Raw genomic sequence first — 14,859 nt, 5'->3', positions numbered from 1 at the left:
TTTTGTGCACGTCACGAGAGCAAAATTGGACGCAGATTACCTGCGAGGCAGGGGTGACGCGCGCCTGAATTCCTGTGCGTGGAGACACCTGCTCGTCGGGAAAGTTACTCTGTGAAAACACCGTCCCACCTCAGAGATTCGCTGTGGGCCACAGAACCTCGGCATGTGAACAACTGTCACAATGTCACTTGTCAAGGGAGACTTATAAAAGACAGACAGAGCTAAATGACAAAGGCATTTGTGTTTTGTAAGCTCTTTTTAAGCTTCCTATAGTAATTATCCAATACGGAATGTAATAATGGAGGTAAAATCATGTGAGATGAAGAAGCAGCATAAATTTATTTTGTGCGTAGTGACCGGTGTAAGTAATGGCGACCACAACAACCTGTAGTCTGTGCAGTCCACCTTCATACAATGCCTGAACAATGGTACAGGCATTCCATTCCATTGTGCACGTCCCTTCCTTCACAGGACTGCAAACTGCACAGCAAGGGGTGTTTCCCTATTCTTCTTACGCCAGTACATCACGAGAGGCCATTGCAGGGCATTTCAGAAAGTTATATTGACCCTTTCACAGGGAACCTTATGAATATGCAGAGATGACTGGGGGTTGTTTATTTTCCACAAGATGAGTTAACACTAAATGGAATAAGATACGAGTTACTAATAAAATTAATGCAAGAAACACGATCTATGTAAATCTCTGCACTGCTAGAGAACAGGCAGCTGTAGCATTCTCCCACCACAAGTGCTGCTCGCTTTTAAGTTCCAGTCCAATTATCTCGGTTTGTGTGTGAACCGAGTTGTTAATACAAGTTTTTCAGTCTATAATGATTTCTGTGTCAATTGAGACTCAGTGTACACAGTCGTACACAAAGTATATTTTGAAAATGGCTGACAAAAGTCGCGGGACAGTGATACCTACATACACCGATTGCAGTAGTATTGCGTACACTGTTTTTGACGTGAATACGGTCACACGACAGAAATTGACAGACTTCGAAAGCAAAATGGTAGTCGGAGGTAGACGCACGGGACGTTCCATTTGGAAAATCGTAACGGAACTCTATAGTCCGAGATCCACCGTGTCGAGAGTGTGACGCGCATACCACATTTCAGGCATTATATCTCACCGGGACAACACACTGGCTGACGACCTTTACTCGACGACCGAGAGCAGTGGCGTTCGCGTAGAGTTGTCAGCGTTAACAGGCAAGCAATAATGCGTGAAACATCTACGACAAATATGTCCATTAAAACAGCACGGCGAAATTTGGTGTTAATGGACTACGGCAGCAGATAACTGACGAGAGTGCCTTTACTAACAGCACAGCATCACCTGGAACACCTCTTCTGGGCTTGTGACTGTAACAGTTGGACCCCAAATGACTGGAAAACAGCAGCCCAGTTAGATGAGCCCAGACTTCAATTGATAAGAACTGACGGTAGGGTTTGAGTGTGGCACGGGCCCAGGTCATAAACGAGGCACCGTGCAAGCTGGTGATTGCTCTATAATGGTGTGGGCTGTCTCTGCATGGAATGGACTCCTCTGGTCCAACTGACTGGAAATGTACACAGATTGAGACCACTTGTGGCCATTCAAGGACTTCACATTCCCAAACACAATGGAATTTTTATTGATGAACATGCACCATGTCACTGACCTCAATTCATTGTGAACGGTTTGAAAAACATTCTGGACAACGTGAGTGAACGACTCGGTCACCTAGATCGTCTGACACGAATCCCGTCGAACATTTACAGGATATAATCAACAGGTCAGTTCGTGCACAAAGTCCTGCACTGGTATCACTCCTACTTCTACTTCTACACTCTGCGAACGACCACGAAGTGCGTGGCAGAGGGTATGTACTAGTATTAGGGTTTTTTCCCTTTCCATTCGTGTACAGAGTGTGGAAAGAATGACTGTTGAATACCTCTGTGTGTGCTATAATTATTCTAATCTTGTCCTCACAATCTCTATGTAAACTACAGTTATTATTTAAAGCCTATTCTTGAAACTTTGTTAGTAGACTTTCCCATTACGGATGTCTATCGAGGCAGCACAGCTAAATGTGTCTGCAGAGGACTTCTAACAACTTGTTGAGTCTGTGTCATTTCAAGCTGCTTCACTGTGCTGGACAAAAGGAGGTCTGACACGATGTTTGGCAGTATCCCACAACTTCTGTCACCCGGACGTATTATATAAACTGGAGTCACTACTGCTATACACACGTTGTCAGAGTTAGACTATGATGGACACTGTATTGTCTTTATTGACAATAAATGTGGGAAAAGTCACATTTGTTAAAAAATGGCTGTGAGCGCTATGGAGAAGAAATTAAAACTTTAAGGTTCGCCGATGACATTGTAATTCTGTCAGAGACAGCAAAGGACTTGGAAGAGCAGTTGAACGGAATGGACAGTGTCTTGAAAGGAGGATATAAGATGAACATCAACAAAAGGAAAACGAGGATAATGGAATGTAGTCGAATTAAGTCGGGTGATGCTGAGGGAATTAGATTAGGAAATGAGACACTTAAGGTAGTAAAGGACTTTTGCTATTTGGGGAGCAAAAGAACTGATGACTATCGAAGTAGAGAGGATATAAAATGTAGACTGGCAATGGCAAGGAAAGCGTTTCTGAAGAAGAGAAATTTGTTAACATCGAGTATAGATTTAAATGTCAGGAAGTTGTTTCTGAAAGTATTTGTATGGAGTGTAGCCATGTATGGAAGTGAAACATGGACGATAAATAGTTTGGACAGGAAGGGAATAGAAGCTTTCGAAATGTGGTGCTACAGAAGAATGTTGAAGATTAGGTGGGTAGATCACGTAACGAATGAAGAGGCATTGAACAGAATTGGGGAGAAGAGTAGTTTGTGGCACAACCTGACAAGAAGGGACCGGTTGGTAGGACATGTTCTGAGGCATCAAGGGATCACCAATTTAGTATTGGACGGCAGTGTGGAGGGTAAAAATTGTAAAGGGAGACCGAGAGATGAATACACTAAGCAGATTCAGAAGGACGTAGGTTGCAGTAGGTACTGGGAGATGAAGAAGCTTGCACAGCATAGAGTAGCACGGAGAGCTGCATCAAACTAGTCTCAGGACTGAAGACCACAACAACAACGTGAGCACTATGGGACTTAACACCTGAGGTCATCAGTCCCCTAGAACTTAGAACTACGTAAACCTAACTAACCTAAGGACATCACACACATCCTTGCCCGAAGCAGGATTCGAACCTGCAACTGTAGTAGCAGTGAGTTTCCAGACTGAAGCGCCTAGAACCGCTCGGCCACAGCGGCCGGCTCACATTTGTTAAAAGTTGCCCGGTGTACATTATTGGAATATTTCCCATAATACCCGTTCTTCAGCTATTTGAAGATATTTCTCCTACGAGACTGAGTGCAGAATAAGTTTTCCAAAGTAGACAACTAGACAAACACAGACACGGAGGTGGGAATATATTCCTTCGGAACTGTAAGATACGCAAGATAATAAAGGCCACGGGTCTCTGAAGTGCAGTGGCGGGCACCGAGACAGACCTGTCGGACAGCAGGTGGCGGCACGTCGCGCCCACCGTGCCCTGCCCCGTGCCGTTGTGCATCGCCAGCTGCCCCGACAGCGTCACCGTGTCCCGCAGTGTGATCGGCGCCTCCGTCGACTGCGAGAAGCTCATCCCCGACACCTCCACCGTGGGGAACCATCCCGGCTCTCTGTAACAGACGGGTAACATTTCTGGCAGTGTACAAAATAAACTCTGAATCGTACTTAATGTACTGAGACGATATCTAAATATACAACAGGCTGGTGTAAATCAGATTGTTTTACATATCAGCTATTACGATTATTGGGTACGATACTCCTAAAAAAAAAAAACCACTCCATCGTCAGCATCGTCTCAGGCCACAAGTGGTCCATCGGGACCATCTGACCACCGTGTCATCCTCAGTTACGGATGCGGATAGGAGTGGCGTGTGGTCAGCACACCGCTCTCCCGGTCGTTGCGACCGTTTTCTTTCACCGGAGCCGTTACTGGTCAGTCGAGTAGCTCCTGAGTCGGCATCACGAGGCCGAGTGCACCCCGAAAATGGCAACAGCTCACGGCGGCCCGGACGGTCACCCGTCCGAGTGCCGGCCACGCCCGACAGCGCTTAACTTCGGTGATCTGACGTGAAACCGGTATAGCCACTGCGGCGAGCCGTTGCCTTTAGTCCTCAAAACAGTCTTCTAAATGTACAGCGACATCACACTCTTTACAATGCTATGCACTTTCACTTCTTTCTCCTCTCAAATAACAAACAACACATTTCTCTGTGACTTTTTATTCTCATTTGGGAGTATGTGCATTGTGAAATGAGACCACATTTTTGCCTGAAGTCTGACAGGGATGGTACTCACTGATGGTTACCCACGAACACAGTTCCCAGGTAACTGTGCTGAATGTTGTATCAGTTGCTGTGCAGCATTTGTCCTGAAGTCAGTGTAACAAGTCTTTTTTTTTTCTTCCACTGATCTCGTGACCACAATGCAGGAGTTGAAAATGCACAAACACCACAAAGATCAAAAATCAATCTATATAAGTAACACAAATTATGCCCCTATCTCATCTGGTGCAGCTCAAATCACACATCACTATCTTTTAGTTCTCTTTTGTCTTTGTTGCTCAACTGTTTTCTCACGTAAGCATTTGTCTCATTGCATAGTCCAAACAACGGGCCCATATATTCTTAGTTCACATTCTACGTCTGATTTATATTTGTTCAACAAATTTTCACAAATCCCACTGTAAACAATGGAGGAAAAGATAACAAAATTATCATCAAGTTTTTACTGTCCCATTCACTTTGCTGTCTATGTTGCACTTCAAACACATTTCAAATGGGCCAGTGCACAATCATCGTTTTTTAGGGCTCAGATTTTATAGATAAATGTGTGTGTTTTTTTTCCTTTTCTGCAAGTACATATCAGAAACATTTTTTCTGCAATTACATAAATTTCTGTTCTTCAGAATGTCACTGTCACGAATCAAAACACGATGAGCTGACTTTGAAGAAATGTTTTCTGCTTATTGCCAAGAAATGACAACTACGAACTACATGATTATCTAATGAAGCAATGCAAGTTTGACAATGTTTTACTGTTAATAAACAATTCCTGCATCATTTGTCATGAACAACACTAAGATGAATCTCACAATGTATTGTAATTCAAATGGTTCAAATGGCTCTGAGCACTATGGGACTTAACATCTGTGGTCATCAGTCCCCTAGAACTTAGAACTACTTAAACCTAACTAACCTAAGGACATCACACACATCCATGCCCAAGGCAGGATTCGAACCTGCGACCGTAGCGGTCACGCAGTTCCAAACTGTAGCGCCCAGAACCACACTGTCACATCGGCTATTGTAATTCTTTAGCAATCAGTGACGCATAGGATAAACTGCATTTGAGTACTACATATTATTTAGATTCACATAAATAAACTGAATTATAAATAAATATTTTTATTACATACTGCAAGTATTTTTAAAACATAAAAAATAAATAATTTCCTGATTTTTAAGTACTAAATATCCAAGTCCCACTCCTCATTATTGTCACTTTTGCTACTACTTTCAGAAATAGTTTCACTTTGGACAACTGCTTGTGGTTTTTCAGAATGTGAATATCCAAAAGATAAATCACTTACTTCATTATCACTATGGAAAACACAATCAACAATCCCTGTTAGCATAGTTTTGTATGGTAAAAGTATAAATACGAATTCCACCAAATACAGCACTGTAGCTTCCGAAGTACTGAAATCGAGATTGTGAGGTGCTTTTGCCTGTAAATCATAGCTCATGTCACGTGATCTCACCAGCTGACGATAGCAGATAGGGCATAGGACGTGATGTAGTGGGCCAATAGCAATATCGCTGTCAAGTAGCGCAAAAAAAAAAAAAAAAATTAGAAAAAGTTAATGGTTTAAATTCATATAGGATCAATCCATATGCAGTGGTCCAATGATGGTTGCTTGACCATTTTTAAATATGGTAATTTTTTATGTGTGATTGCCCTATATTTGAGAAATTCAAAACAGTTTTTAAAATAATTTATCTTGCAGCTTTACTGGATGACAGACATTTTTATTTGTACACGCGCGATGATTCTTCAGTCTGGAGACATTAGCGAAAATTTGAATATCTCTGCACTGGGTTAAGTTACAACATTGCAATTGACGTCACTGTTTTTTAGAAAAGTGTCCTCTAAAATATTGTCTATTACACAACATACCCTAAATTCAAAAATAACCAGTCAAAATGACCTCCAAAGTTTGGTATCCAAATTTTCAAAAATCAATTTTTTAGGCCCGAAAATAACAAACAAGGGGTGATTTATGAGAATCTATTTTTCCTGTAGTTCGGTATCATACACTACTCGCCTCATAGAGAGCAAGAACACTTACAAATGTTTCCTTAATTTTTTATACGTTTTTGAAATTTGAAAATTTTAATTTTTTGTAAAGTTTGAAGTTAGTTATCTCAGGTGGGACAGAATATAAAAAACATGATTTTTGCACAGTTTGTACACCTATATGATAGCAATGTACTGTAAAAATTTCAACATTGATATCTGACTGAACAAAGATAAGAACTTTTGAAAATGAAGAAATAATTCATATCACTCTACAACTGATATTATTGCTGTTGCCTATTTAAATGGTTTATTGTTTCATTGTAATAAAATTTAATTGTGGCATATATTTGGTTAACACTATCACCCAATATTCATTTAGTTTATTCATTTTTAATAATGAAATATTAAACAATGGGAGCTTTTGCTTTTGTTCTACGGTAATAAAAATGCCCATTTACGTTTAGGTTTATTGCCAATAAAGAAGTACATTATTGGTGGGTGTGGCATTGTAGAAGTATATTATTGCTGGATGTGGCATTGATGTAGTCAGTCTGTTCTGACATTTCTGTTAGAGTGGATGTACATACTTCACTGAGAGTGTAGAATGTGTTATGAGCTTTGTTCAGTGTGTAATTTGTAATTACATTTGAGAGACTAACTGGAATGCAATAACATGGATGAACAGTGCTCTGTTGGACAGATAGCAAGTGAAGTGTGTCGCAAAACAGTTTATGGTTCTGTTCCAAAAAACTTGAAAAATGTCAATGACTTTGATGAAGTTACTCGAAATTTAAACAAAATTTGTCTATGTTCTTCTGTAACAACAGTGTGTGAGAATCATGAGAAAAAATACAGTCTGAAGTACAATCACATTTTTGGAAGTAAGTGCTGTGATCCACTTAATGTTCATAAAAAGCCTATTACTAAAAGTCTGACGAAAATAAAACTTGAACATTTGTCCTTGTTATGTGAGAGTGAAACAGCTACCCAAGTGAAATGTAATGTGATTGCTGGAAATTCCCTGTGCCCTAATTGTTACTGAAAAATATTTGCTGTGAACCCAGAACCACAATCATGTAATCTAGTTAATGACATTTATAGTCCTAATGAGGAAGCTGTTAACATACTGGATTTTGCTTGTTCTAAGTTAGATGTATCTCCTGCTTCAAAACAATAAAATTAAGTAGCAGAAAAAGAAAAGAGCTATTGAAAATAAGGTACAACAAATTTCAGACAAAATAAAGACTTGGAATCATGCTTTAATAATAAAGATACCATTATTATTTCTAAAGAAGAAGAAAAGCTACCACCAGCATCATCTGACACCATATATTTGAGCTTAATAGAGAAATTAATAATTAAATGTTCAGTGATATCTAAAGAGGAAATAGTTAAAATTTTAAGTTTGCTCCTTGACTTATGGTCAAGAGAAAATATAGTTCATGAATTCATAGTTTCTCATCGTTTGGTTAAACTAACCTGAAAATTAGTGAAAGAGCAAGGATTTCTTCCAGTTATAGGAAAGAAGTGTATACACCTGACTTATCATCTATTAGCTACAAATTTATCTCCACACATTCGTGTACTTGAGCACGCATTCCCGATCTGAGCTTGTCGTATGACATAAATAACATGGCAACTTCATGTGACTGCAGCTCATCATTTGATGCAACTGGCTTAAGTAGCCCATATATGGTGAACATTCTTGAGTGGCACTACTGACGTTCTCCATCGACAGTTCAATAAAAATGTATAATAATATCTTGCAGTATCTATCTGGTTCATCTGGTCAGACGAATGAAACATTGCTGCTGTGGTAATTGCTCTAATTTAATGCAAAAATATTACAGTGGGCGTAAAATCAGCATCAAAAGCTGTGTTTAAAGAAAATCTTCTCCTGGAGCCGCAGAGTGGTGCTGTGTGTATTTTGTGAACAACATCTCACAAAAATAGTTCTTAATTTCTCGTCCGCCCTTTCTTCTTATTTTGAACTCATTTTAGCAGATAAAAACACAACAGAAAAAACAAAATTAAGCCCGCAGATGTGAACGAATGGCAACGATATTGCCAATACTACTCGCAAACAGTACCACAATTTCGAACATTTTCGATCTGCTCAATACTAATGCACATTGTCTCAACCTAATTAGCACACATCCATTATTACTGTACATCCAGCATTAGCAATAATACTGATTGGCCAGAGTTCACTTTGAGGTCAATTCAAATGGGACAACAACCAAACAGAATGATAGACAACATTATGGTCAAGCAGTAGCATGTTTACATTCTTATTGTTTCCTTTTGGTTATTGTAAATATCATATACAGTATAACCTTTATAACATGACTCTGAAGCTACCGTAAATCAAGAGTTCGTGTTAAGTGAAAAACATAGATTTTAATTTGTATACATGTACAGTAATGTATAATACACTACAGTATCAATTACTTTACATTAGTGTCAAGCTCTTTGTATAAGCAGATTGGTAATTAGCTCAATCGAGATGTTAGGTTGTAAAACTACAAGTACTCACAAATAAGACTACTTGGTTGGAAAAAAATTTAAGTATGGTTCGTTGACATTTGCAGGAACAAAAATATCTTATAATTTCACAACCACTTGTAACCATAGCATCTGTAAACCCAACAGTGATGTCATATGTTGAAGCAAATCATTCTAAACAGTCCAAGGGTGAAAATATCTCCTGAAGGGTAGATGGGATGGTATCTGTGTTCTCCTCCTCACTTTCTTCTGATGATCCTTCTTGCAACTCAGTCACACGTTTTGGCACATAAGATTCCACAGAAACACATACGGCGACACCGTCACGTGCAATAGGGATGGACGGCTAAACTTCGATTTTCCAATATCAGTGACTTCCGTGAACGCTACTTTTTGGTAATTGCAATTTGTCACAGTTAAAAACAGCAGTTAACGATTTCACAACTTTTATCCCTCCGCACTCCACTAATGTTATTCTGCAATTTGTGCGAATTCTGTGACTTCTGCTATTTCTGCACTTTACGCGATTTCCGTTATTTATCACTGGTAGATGTTACACTGTCATAAGTCGCAAGTAAGAAGTGAACTGTGTAAACACACTCAAGAAATATGTTCTTGTGTGTATAGGTGATTACTTTTCAGCACCTAAGGTTAAAATTTCAATAACCCAACAGACAAAAAGTTACATGAAATGTATTAATATTTCCAACGATTTTTCCTCAGCTGTTACATGCTTGCCCACAGACAGAATTTCATATCGACAAACAGTCAGTAGCATCTACATTTTACTTATGTTCTTCCTTTGGCTTTAATTCTGAATTAATGGAACAGGTGTGAAAATATTGATAGTGTGATGTTGAGAATCATACCACTAATTACCACACAGGACCATAACAACTCTGTTTAGAATACAGATTGTAACCACATTACGTTCACAGGTATCTGAACCGCATTTCCAGTCACTCGATATAGCAGTAATTCAAAATATTGACAGAATTGGAAGAGATGCCACAGCAAATTTACATTGTCTTCGTCAGAAGTAAGGTTAATTTCTAAGTTTGTAAATGAACGTAATGACATTGTTTATGCAAAGTGTGAAACCTCCTCCCATCACTCAACTGCTTAAATTACCAGAAATATTAGCAGTTGTATAAAGTGAATTATATTGCTAGTAATTAGTAGCAGTATAAAAGTTTAATAATTCTCGTGATTTCCCAAACAAGTTCCCATTTCGATTACTGGCTTCTCTACGTAGCCCTCCACATCCAGAAGACATAACTGTGAAGATTCAAGATGACTCTTGAAGAACTTGCAGCTTAAAAGAGCCATATTTCGTAACACAAGTGTGCAAAATGTGTCATTGAAGCCATTATGTGATCTGAAAGGGATGATAAATAAATGTGAACTACACTGTGAGTGCACAATGAAAATTCCATTCTCACCTTGTTTAAGCCATCCTATACCTCAAAGTTTTCTACTGTGTATTTAGTGATAAAGACTGCTGGAGTGTGATATTGATCTGTCAATTCCTCCTGCCTTGAAATGTTGGTTGTGATGACAGACTGACCTGTAGCACAGCCCAAGATCTAGGTTAGGTTGGAATGTTCCATGTTTTAAAGTTAATAATGTGCTGGCAAAAACAGTGGAAAGCACTGATCTTACAGTTAAAAGTCAACATTGGGAAGAGTATTTAAAACAACCCTGTTTTTTTTTTTTTTTTTTTTTTTTTTTTTTTTTTTTTTTTTTTTTTTTTTTAAAGGCTTCTGGAGAAAAATTTATTTGTAACATATTCTGACTAATCAAAATTACAAACCGTTTTACTGACGAAGTATTTGCCTACAAAGTTAACATTATACCTATTCTAAATCTGTGCCACTGATTGGTTGTCTTCATTCCGATAAAACAGGAAAAAGAAAATAAAGAAAAAGAAATGGTTTACATTAATTTTAGACAGTTTTCTTATTTACATTTTTTGCTTACCAATCCTATTGTCTATGGTGTCACTATTTTTAATCATTATCATCATCATCACAAATATCTGGCTGTTTCTTAAAATATGTTGCAATTTCTGAGTTTGTGGTTACTGTGGGACCTGAGAACACAGCTGTTTCTATTCAAATACATGTTGGATTTCACTTCTATACTGCTGCAATGCTATTGCAATGCCACTTGCTTCCAGACACACACAGTCTGCCCACTGCTCTCTAATGGGATGTGGAGAATTAGCAGCTGACGCACCCCGGTTCGTTCCCTTCGTACCTCACAGTCAGTGTTGATAACATTGTAGCACAAAACGCATAAGCACGCCACTGGCCTCTAGCTATACTCATACTGTCTCCTGCAGGAATGAATACAATACTAATTTAAAGTCACTTCGATTTCAAACACAAGTGGATGCAGGTGAACTGCAGTTTAAACGTGGTTCGTGTTCATAGAAGGCCAAAGTACACTGTTTGTTTCCCACAGCTGGCAACTAGACGTAATTTGCTGTCTACTCACCACTCCCCTCCCAGCACCCCACTGGCTCTCAGCCACTCTGGTGTCACGGTTCTCCCTCCAACCCTTCGGTAGTGCTGTGCTCGAGCAATTGTGATATACAGATTGCACTATCTTCTACGGTGAGAGTCATATGTAACAATAGCAACTAATGCATTAATAAAAGATCTCGTACACGATTCAGCCCAATTCTCGAACTTTCACTCGTCCCTCGAGACACTGCGTATGTCGGTACTACCGTCTCCGTAATGGGTCTTGCCACTAATTTATTTTGACGACAACAATTACAGTTAGTTTAATATAAATGATTTCATCTGTTACATATTTCATTCTAGGTTAATTTCCCTTCTCGTTTCATGCGAAAACCATTGTCATGTTCTAAAGCAGATTAAAAGTTTGTAATCTTTTTTACCTGGTGTTCTAATATGTGAACAGCAAGTGAATGTCTCATTTGCATCCCACTTAGAAAATTATTATAGTGTCTCATAATCAAATACAATAATGATCTGTGTTCAGAACCGAGTAATGATTTTTGACGATCACTTTCGCTTCCGAATGTTACCTTCAATTAAAAAGGAACATTAATGTTTGTACACGATACTCGTACACGTATGAGAACTTTTACTGCATGTTCAAATAAAACAAAAGTTTGTAAAATGATAGAATTTGGTGCTATTTCCTCCCATGTTCCGCGAAATTGTCAAATTTTTTCAGCAGATCAATAGATGGTTGTAGCGGCTAGTCCACCGTTTCTCACATATCCACTACACTAGCACCACGGGAGTCGAACGTCACACGACTGTTCGAGCAATCTCGATGCTGTACCTAGTGCTTTGGCACACTGGAAAATTTCAAGCACGTTTGAATGCGGGTATCGTTTGCACGGCCCTGCCCTTCAGAATTCTCCAAAATAAATCTGCATGTGACCTCAATGGTCAAAGCTTCATCTGTAAATGTAAGCCGACCAGCATATTCTCTATTAAACAACATAAAATCATTAACTTCAACAATAGTGTAATCAGTGACTATAAGACGACTGAGTATTTTTTGAATGACGAATTTGGGGAAAAAACCTCGTCTTATAATAGAGCAATGAAAACAATCAATTTTTGACAAAATAATTTAATTGGATAGATAAAAAATTTACTCACCAGGCAGCGGCAGAAAACATACATAAAAGAAGGCTGTAAAAGGGCCATTTTTTTTTCAGCCTCCAATTGCTTAGTATAGAAGCTACTCGAGCGGCAGAAATTGCACACGCACTGTAGGCTACTGCACAACTCTCTCACTACACAACTGCCGACCTCAAGGCACCAGTCTGCATTGCACTACAGCCACGTAAACACGGCTGCCGTCACTGTTGCTGGTGCCAAGTGTGAATTACGAAGTGCAATTCAGTTTCTGCAAGCAGAAGGGAATAGTGCAGCAGAAATTCATCGGAGAACGAGCCGAGTGTACGGTGATAGCTTCACGACTGACAGTGTTGCGGGTGAATGGTGCCGAAAGTTTAAGGATGGCCGAAATGACGTGTACGATGAAGGGGCCCCAGGACGCAAGTCTGTCATTACAGCCGACTTCGTCGAACGAGTTCACAGAATGGTTAGACAAAATCGTAAGTTCACCATAACTGCTTTGTCTATGGGAATTCTGGAAGTTTCAAGCTCTGTCATACACTTTATTGTTACTGAACATTTAGGCAACAAAAAACTTTGTGCTCATCAGGTCCCAAAAATATTGACGGACGCCCACAAAAGTCACCGAGTGGCGTCAGCTTTGAATTTCCTCGACCGTTATCACGATGAAGGAGAGAACTTTACGAAATCAATTGTTACTGGAGATGAAACTTGGATCCAATACAACAAACTGGAACCAAAATGACAATCACAACAATAGGTGCATCGTTGCTTGTAGAGTTTATGCAGCCCAGAATCACTATCAATGCAGCTGCTTATTGTGAATCTATATGACATTCGCAGATAGCCATTCGAAACAAACAAAAAGGAATGCCGACTTCAGGAATTGTGTTGATCTGTGACAATGCTCGTCCACACACTGCTGGCACAACCCAACGGCTCCTCGAACAATTTCAGTGGGACATTTTCGATCATTCGCCGTACAGTCCTGACCTGGCACCCGACGACTTTCACTTTTTCCCTGGACTGAAGGTGTGATTAGGAATGCAGCACTTTCAAACCGACGAAGATCTCCAAAGAAATGTCAATGCTCATTTGAAATCGTTGGCAGCAACATTTTTTGAAGAGGGTATTGGAAAGCTCGTCTACAGGTACGAAATAATTGTTTTCTACGAACTTTGCTTTTATTTATAGCCTATCGGAGGTTGTGGGGGAGGGGGAGAAAAAAAACAGCCCTCGTAATTAGGCAAGCTTTCGGAGCCAGTGGCTCTTTCTTCAGGCAGAAGGGTTGAAGGCGAAGGAAGAAGGGGTGAAGGGAAAGGACTGGAGAGGTCTAGGAAAAGGGGTAGATGTCGGGAAAGTCATCCAGAACGGCGGATAAGGGGAGACTTACCACACGGGACGAGAAGGAAATACGGAATCTCATAATACGATAAATACAGTATCCCTGCACTACGTATGTGGTGCCTTTTCTTTCGGACATGCCTAAAAGAAAAGACGCCTTTTTGATCCTGCAGCCATTACGGATCCAGGCACAAAGGAATTAAGAGACATCAGCTGCCAGTGTTTTTGATTTAAATCACTGGAGGAAGCTGAGAATTTGTGCCGGACCAAGATTCGACAGCCAACGATTTCTTCAGTGCAGATGCACACAAGTAATGAGGCTTATGAGCAGGGTGTGGGTCTGACGGGAGTCTCTGCAGTTGTGGTGACCACTGTGTCCTGATGACGCATCTGCCTAGTAAGCGAGAGACCTGGGTTAGAATTCTGGTCCACGACCAATTTTCAACCTGCCCCACTGACATAAACTGATGCCTACTGGCAGCTAATGTGGTTACTTCCTTTGTGTCTTTATCCCTTAACTGTTCACAGAATTCACTATCTGCCTTACTCCCTTTTCATGACGAATCTTACTCCCATTTACACCATTTTCTGCTGTTGTTGTTATCACCTTATGCTCATCTGCCCAGAAATTATCATAATCTTTCTATTTCATTTCAATGGTCACCGTGGTGTCTAGACTGATCCTTTGCATTTCCCTTTTCAGATTTTCTATTTTTCCTACCGTATTCAGACTTCTGACATTCCGTGCTCTGTCTCATAAAATGTTAATGTTTCATTGGTTATTCAATCTTGCTCTCACGGTCACCTCCCACTTGGCATTTCTCTCCTGCAGATCCAAATATGAGATTAATTCTGAATCTTGTCAATGAAGAGGCCATCATGATTTTTTTTATCACAAACCATATGACCTGAGGATATGCATCACGTGGTTTTCATTGCCTTCTGCATCCTCATACTGTCGATTGTAGCT

General features: G+C 39.7%; 2 protein-coding genes across 2 annotated transcripts in view; one reads left to right on the top strand and one right to left on the bottom strand.

Annotated features, from left to right (window-relative positions):
- Positions 1-14,859, top strand: part of LOC126108506 (uncharacterized) — a 369,053-nt gene that overhangs the window by 120,574 nt on the left and 233,620 nt on the right. The window lies entirely within an intron of this gene.
- LOC126108507 (dnaJ homolog subfamily C member 11) overlaps positions 1-14,859 on the bottom strand; it is a 123,996-nt gene that overhangs the window by 63,076 nt on the left and 46,061 nt on the right. Inside the window, exon 5 of the mRNA XM_049913774.1 lies at positions 3,552-3,722. Coding sequence (XP_049769731.1) covers positions 3,552-3,722 — 171 coding nt within the window. The remainder of the gene's footprint in view (positions 1-3,551; positions 3,723-14,859) is intronic.

This window comes from Schistocerca cancellata, chromosome 11 (assembly GCF_023864275.1).
Source record: "Schistocerca cancellata isolate TAMUIC-IGC-003103 chromosome 11, iqSchCanc2.1, whole genome shotgun sequence".
In the NCBI taxonomy this organism is placed as follows: domain Eukaryota; kingdom Metazoa; phylum Arthropoda; class Insecta; order Orthoptera; family Acrididae; genus Schistocerca; species Schistocerca cancellata.
Note: the sequence above shows the minus strand (reverse complement) of the source record. Positions and strands in the feature narration are given on the sequence as shown.